This window comes from Camelina sativa, chromosome 17 (genome assembly GCF_000633955.1).
Source record: "Camelina sativa cultivar DH55 chromosome 17, Cs, whole genome shotgun sequence".
NCBI classification, from domain to species: Eukaryota; Viridiplantae; Streptophyta; class Magnoliopsida; order Brassicales; family Brassicaceae; genus Camelina; species Camelina sativa.
Window position 1 is genome coordinate 14,123,933 of NC_025701.1, and position 7,783 is coordinate 14,131,715.

The 7,783-nt window shown below is 30.3% G+C and overlaps 2 protein-coding genes across 2 annotated transcripts; both read right to left on the reverse strand.

The window, feature by feature from the left end:
* LOC104759471 lies at positions 461-1,985 on the reverse strand. The gene is made up of 7 exons (XM_010482393.1): positions 1,848-1,985; positions 1,454-1,718; positions 1,253-1,370; positions 998-1,119; positions 804-891; positions 630-707; positions 461-530 (listed from the first exon to the last, which is right to left on the reverse strand). The coding sequence occupies exons 1-7, from the start codon at positions 1,983-1,985 to the stop codon at positions 461-463; spliced, it is 879 nt and encodes a 292-aa protein (XP_010480695.1).
* On the reverse strand, positions 4,454-6,363 carry LOC104759472 (myelin transcription factor 1-like protein). The gene is made up of 3 exons (XM_010482394.1): positions 5,894-6,363; positions 5,710-5,815; positions 4,454-4,777 (listed from the first exon to the last, which is right to left on the reverse strand). Exons 1-3 carry the CDS (start codon positions 6,361-6,363, stop codon positions 4,454-4,456), a joined length of 900 nt encoding a protein of 299 aa, XP_010480696.1.

Here is a 7,783-nt window from a genome sequence, read left to right on the forward strand (position 1 = left end):
GATAGTATTATATTTTTAAATTTGTGTGGCTTGAATTAAGTCTTGTGTATTACACAGGGAAAGCTGCATGCGTTACTGATTGATAAGAATGAACAATATTTTGTTGGTTTTCAAGATTTCTGTAATTGGTGTGTTGAAAATATGATGTTTATATCGAGGCAATATGTTTGGAATCTTCTGCTTGGATGCTGACCTTTATTAGTTTAATGCATTGAGTTAATGCATAAACATTTGCAATCAACATTCAAATAACAACAACATGTCTTTTTAAAATAAAACAAAAACATAAAACCATAAATAACGACTGAAACCATAAAATAACAACTGTCAATTAGACATATGTCTTAAGTAAAATTAAAACTAATATTTAAGTTCATGTCTTTTGATCCCCAAAAAAAAANAAAAATACTAAAAACATGTCTTCGTGCAAAAGCAAATAACATTAAATAGAACAGAGTAATCAAACGGGGATTCGATGCTTGTCAAAAGAGTCCTCAGCAGCAGGATGAATAAAGGATCCGAGTGTGTCACTATAGACAATAAAAAGTTATAATCAGTTCTATTCAAGTTATAATCAGTTCTATTCATCAATTAGATTCTTAAATTGATAAGTTATATTTCATATTCACCTCAAGTCCATAACGAAACAAATGTTGGTATCATTCAAATCCTGAATCCTTGACTCTCCATGTTCAATGAAATTGTACCTAAACGTTATTCGAAATTCAAATATAACTTTATATATGTGCACATGCTATTTTTTTAAAAAAAAAAATGAAAACGATCGATAGAATTTAACTTACATGTACATGTACTCTGTAAATTCTGCACCCTTTGGATCCTCAATTATGTCCGAACATCCATCACCGTTGGTTAGGAGAACATTATCATCTAACGTTACCAATTATAGTTAAACGAATATAAATCGTTAATAATTTCTCAATCACAATTAACAACTTTAAGTTTAAACGGACAATATATTCACAAATGTCATTACCTCCACATTTGATTCCTTTCCACATTTTGAACAGACAAATCCTCTTCCCGTTACCCACCTTGAACCGTTTGAACATGTGATTTGCATAACATCCTGTTGCAAAGCAGTCAAGTACATATCCCCTAGGACAAAAATAAAAGGTGATTCAACGCATTATGCCAAGTACATATAAATTTTTAAAACGATCTTGCATCCAATTTCCAAAGATTCTTCTATATTAAAGTTACTCGTGCATGCAATGATATTTTTACTTACTCAATTGACATGATTCTGAACCTAATGTAGCGGTCCATCAGACTCCAACGATCACCAATGTCTTCTTGTTTAAAACTCTTGATTTCCCCCATATTAGTGATGCATCCGATCAAATTAACTGCATAATAAATCACAAAAATGTATTATAAGAAGCATAATTTTAAAGTTAACTTAAACAATACATTCTAAACTAAAACTTACAGTAAGGCCAACGTCCATGAAATTCATTATCATAAATACGTTTAAAACCAAAGTTAGTAAACGGTTTGCAAATTATAGGGTCGCTTGCAAGACGTATGATAGTCTTGTCCGTGAAAAGAATCCGATAACCAAGATTAGTTTTGTGGATCTGCTCTTTATCCTCCTCGACTTCGAACCACTCTATAACATAACTCTGATTCTCGGTCATTACAAAAGACGGAAGCCCATTGAGTGCTGCCGGAATCGTAGCATGTCCAAAAGATCCCTAATTCACAGTGTAAGTGTAGTTAAAATTTTGAATACATCATGATTTTATGCCAATCCGTTTTGACAACGCATATAATCTTTGAACATGTAACTATTATAAGATTTTTAAAAAAATAGAAAACAATACCTCTTCGTCAACCAAGATTAGTTCTTTCGAAACATCATTGGAACAATTTTTAACTTTCCACGAACGAAACACCTTGGCACAAATCATCCACTGCATAGTCGAAGGATTCAACTTCTTAAGAAACACAAAATTCGCCATTTTTTAAAAAAAATTGAAGAGAGATGGCAAATAGATAATTTTGTGAAAAGGGTAAAAGATGAGGAAGTTGTAAAGATAATATTTCAGTTTTATGTTATATATTTCGTCTTTAAAAATTTTAGGGTGTGTTTAAAGGGTGCATTGAAAGTTTCGACTCGAATCGTTGTTTCCAGTCACATCTATTAAGTAAAGCATTGAAAATACATAAAAATAGATACATCGAATGTATAATTATAGTTCTATTAAGAATATTAGTTAGGTGATTTCGCAAATATAAATATAAAACGAAGACATAACATAAAACCATAAACTAATTTTGAAAGATTAATAATTTTATGTAATATAAACCGTTCATACGGTTTTACATTTTTGAATTTCAAAATATGGATAGTTGAATATAAACATGGTGATAATGACAACGCACATAACAATGCCATCTTCAATTTCAGTTGAACATTAAGATAAATTACATTATTAATTTAATAAGTAAACAGTATTTTTTTTTTGTATTGTATACAAATCTCACTCTTCTTTTTCAATATCAAAATAAAGTTGATGTTGGATGTAAATAAAGCTTTCAACATATCAAATCTAAAAATCAAAATAAATATCTTTTGATCAGAAACTTAAATCTGATATAATGACACATATCCAAATCTATAGAGCACGATAGGACACCTATGAAAGATGATAAAGATATAAAGTAATGATGTTGGATAGAATTATGAATTTATGTGTAGTAAGCATTATAGTTCCAAGAAGTGTACTCATCTCTAAATTAAATATAATAATTCAAAACCAAAATTCGTAAATAAAAGAAGAAACCAAAAAACATAAAATCATAAAGTAAAACCATAAACTAATCTTCAGAACCTTCAAAGTGAGTTTGCATATTCAAAACTTCAAGACATGGATAGTTGATTAGAATCTGTGTACAGCTGCATGCGGTAGTAATCATTGTACGACCTGAAAACATAACATAACATTAGTATTTACTATCACAAAGTTACCATAATAGTTTAATTTATACACTCACCTTCAACATTATTAATTTGACCGAATCTGACTATGCATATGATGATGCCTTCATCAATTTGACGGAGTCTATCGTAAAAATACTCCAAATACCCTCTTCTCAGATGACATCTCAAACGTATACCACTTTAATAGGAACAGGAAATTAGTAAAAAATAATAAGAATACGAAAGAGTAAAATATTGTTTGTATAAATAATTAAAAAATCTTACTCTTCGTTTTCAAGTTCAAAAAAAGGCCGGTGTGCATGTTGTTAGCCAAAATGTATTCAGATCTTTCCACACGAGACGTCCAATTAAATCTAAATGAGAATAATTACTAACTAATCACTTTGAAATATTGAATTAAAAATATGTAAGACAACTAAAATAATTGATACACTACTTACCAATACACATATTCGGATTTATAGAGCCAGAAAGGACATCTTGGAAAGTTACGAATGAAAAATAATCTTTTTCATTCAAAGAGGGTATCAGCTGCGCTGAAGTCATGCCACTTGAGAGTATTTTGAATTGATGGGTAGTAGGCCTAAAAGTTCCAACAACGGGTGTTATATCAAAATTAGATAAGATCAACCAATTCCCTTCGTTAAAAAACGGTTTGAAGCGTTGAACCAAACTCCTTTCAAAAGATCCATGTATCTTTGAACCCTAGAGTGAAAACATATCAAATATTATTATAATTGCTTATCATTCGGAATAGATGTTTGTGTTATTACCTGCTCATCCGATAGCACAAACTCGATAACGTCATTCAACGCAGCACTGCAAACAAATCTTCTGATAATCTTTACCTTGATCCTTCTTGGGATGAGTAAAGGATGCAAGTCGGCAATATAAACACAGGAATTAGGATCAGTCGTCATGTTTCCGCGTGTCAAAAGAAATTATAATGCACTCAAAGCATCTAATGAACACATATATATATATATATATATATATATATATATATATATACAAAATCAACATACAAATAAAATATAGGGGGTTTATCATTATAAACATTTTAAGAATTAAAATATTATCTTGTGAGATAACGATTGATTATATTGTATTTTATCCAATTTTAGTTTAAGAACATTATAGTAACATATATCAATGCAATATTTAAATAAATTATGAAGTGTGAAAAATATATTTTTTTAGATTTGCTGTTTGAGAATCATATCTTTTTGTATATTTGTTTAGCATATATTTGTTTAGTTAAGTCTGTTTACCTAAATTTGTTTTCAATTATATTTCTAAATTTAATTTCGTGATTTTATTATTTTCCAATTCACAAAAAAACTCAATATCTTGTAATATAAACACGTTTAGGAAATTATACCAGGTTCGTTAGATCTATTATAAAGATATATGGTAATTGATTTCTGATAAGGGAAATATTTTACTCGAATTTTAAAAATGTTTAAACTGAAATTACAAAGATTGTTAACCATTAAATGGAATACGAAGTTTATCCCAATGAATTTCAGGCACAACACAATCTTTTACATCTTTCTCAAGAATATCCCTAACGTCTTCCAGCCTCTTACACTCTTCAATCAAATCGATGCGTCCTTCCAAAATATCATTCATTAGCGTCAGTTGAGCATCGACGGTTTCAAGTTGACAGGTGAGTTCCGTCGATTCTTCTTTCTTCTTCATGTGCTCTTTCACCATATCGATAATCGCGGTGAATCGTTTCGACGTTTCCTTCTGTGACTCATCTCTAGATTTCTGAAACACCTTCTTAACGATGTCGATTGCTTCATCCTAACATTGATAATCGGACATGGGTTCTTTGCGTTTTCTACAACTTTCACCTTCCATCGCGAAATTCGAACCTATAAAATTTAAAAATAGATTTGGTTTGCAAGTTAAAATCTGAACCAACAAAAAGCTTAAAAAATATCTGATAACTTACCTGAAAGTTACGGATGATAATAGGTGGTTAAAGAAGTTTAGAGGACTTTTTTGGTTAAGAAGAGACAACGAAAGGTCTGGAACTCACAATATAGGAGAGACGAAAGTGCTTAATATATGTCCAAGGAGTCGCGAAGCCTGTGCATGTTGTCGTCTCATGAGATTAGGCCCATTTAAGTTTATTAACACATATTGTTTGTGCATTTTTAATTACGTAAAGAAAAATTCAAACATTATGAAGTCATATACATTAATATTTCACTGGAATTTATTTTTAAAATACTATATAATATAATAGATAATTTTATAAATTTAAATAATATAAAATATAAAAATATGAGCATTCTTGTCCATAGTAACAATAATCCAGTATTGAAATTTGAAGATTCAAAAGTAAAGGTAAATAATTTTAAACATGTTGATGTCTTTTTTGGCTTTGTTCTTGGTGCGAGATGACTTCCAGGTATTCTTACAACAATTCAATCATTTTTTTGTGCGTGCTCTCTTCCTGGTGTTCCTATAACACAAATCATAAATTAAAAATATATCTTCGGAACATTAATATAAGAAACTAACAATAAAGTGTAACATACGATCGTCTAAATATTTCAACTTCTGGAATCTCCGGGTTAAGTCTAACTTGAGTACATATAGTGTTGGATACAGACCTCCTTTCTACAACACATTTGATTTGGAATTCTGAATAGTTATGTATTATCAAATCTAATTTAAAACATTCTAAACGAATGAATAGAGTATGTACCTTGGAAGACATCAATTACACCCCATCGAATAACACATATAAGGCTTTCACCTATAGAATCTTTGTAAGTCTTATAGAAATCGTCAGCCGCTATTCCGGTTAACTCACACCGCAAAAGCATACCACTAAATAAAAATTTCAAAAATATCAAACGTTAATATATTTAAGCAGTGTCCATTGGATAATATGTTTAAACCAAATACCTGGAGTCACGAAGGTCAAAGGAAATTCTATGGTACATAGAGTACTCTCGTGTTTCGTTCCCTTTTGGAGACGAAACTTGCTTCTTATACTCTTCTTCTTCAGTCTCAGCATCTTCACTTGTTTCAGAATCATATTCGTCGTCTTCAGTATCATCTGTGTCATCCTCATCATCGCCTTCACTATCTTCTTTGTCTACATACAATATTTCACAAAAGCCTTCATCTTCTTTATCTTCCTCTTCTTCACAATAATCCTCATCAGAACAATTTCCGTCATCGTATTCATTTTTGGATACATCAGAGTCGACATCATCCGAGTCAGTGTCATCTAGATCATCAACATCGTTTGCCAAAGTATCTCGGCAGCACATCTTTAGCAACTTACGAATATGATCACTTTGTGATCTAAGCTCATACTTGTTGCCATCATTCGGATCCATCGAGTCTTTTTTATCGTTCCAAGTATCCATTTTACCAACATTGGTAACTTCTCCAATGACATCTTAAAATATAAGACGCAAACTCATATCAAAATAATGTATAATATATAAAGATAGTCAATTATGAAAGTTTCTAAAGTAGATAAATAAAATAACTCACCGATCAAGTAATCATCACAATAAGAACCATTTAATATTCGATTATAATGGATGAATTCAAAATATTCTTCACCTCCAACAATTGAAGTCTCNTTCACCTCCAACAATCGAAGTCTTACTAATCTTGGTCTTATACAAAATAATAATCTTGTATCGATGCGTGGTAGCTCTGCATGACCCATATTGATCGACAACTTTAAAATTTTCAAGCTCAATCCAATTGCCAACATGAAATTTGGACACAAATCTGTCATAAACATCACCACGAAAACTACACTGGATCTTTCTACCCTAATAAAATAAAACAAATATAATTAGATTTCTATCAAAATATGGAAAACTTGATTACCTAACAATTTAAACAATTAGCAAACCTGATTATCACTTAGGACCATCTCTAGGGTTGAACCAAGACGAAGAGTTTTTTCTTCCCATAAACACAAAATCCTAACACGGATTTTCCAATCATATTTTGAAGGATTCAAACGTGAAACACGATCAGTCGGAGAATTCGTAGCCATAATTTAACCTGCACCAAACGTAATCAATTATTATATACAAATTATGATTTTCAAACATAACTAAAGAATTATGTGTCGAAAGTTTTAAAGAACCTTGGAATATTCAAGAGTTTTGGATATTGTACTTAAGATCTGTCAAACGTCTCTGTATATATATAACCTTAGAAATTAGTATATTTTCCTAAATACTAAAATAAAATATTATGAGATTCGTGTATTTATAATTAATAATAGATATATGCAAATATATCACATATATATCTCTTATATATTTTTATTTACTTATTTAGACAATATTTACTTGCATCATAATCTCTATATTATGTAAAATCTAATTAATATATTTCATTTCCAAAATATAATTATTTTTATGTTTATCACTTTAAGTTTTCAATAATTATTATCATTCAGTTAATGATCCGTATGAAAAAAATATATATAACATATTATAAAGGTATATATGTCATTCATCTGATTATATAAATGGATGCATCTGTCATTCATGAAAGGTACTGAAACAACCCGACCCCTTTTTTTTTTAACAATTAAATACAATGTAAACAATTATGCAGCCTATACTACTAAATTAAACCAATAACAACCAGAACACACAGCAGAAACATACCAACCATACAATAACAATCCTAAGCATTCTATCGATCAACCTATCATATCTCTAGCCAAGGTTCCATCCTAAACAATATAACAAAGACCAACAACACACAAACGAGACCCTAGTTCATCCTCCTCCTCATCGCCATGATTCCACG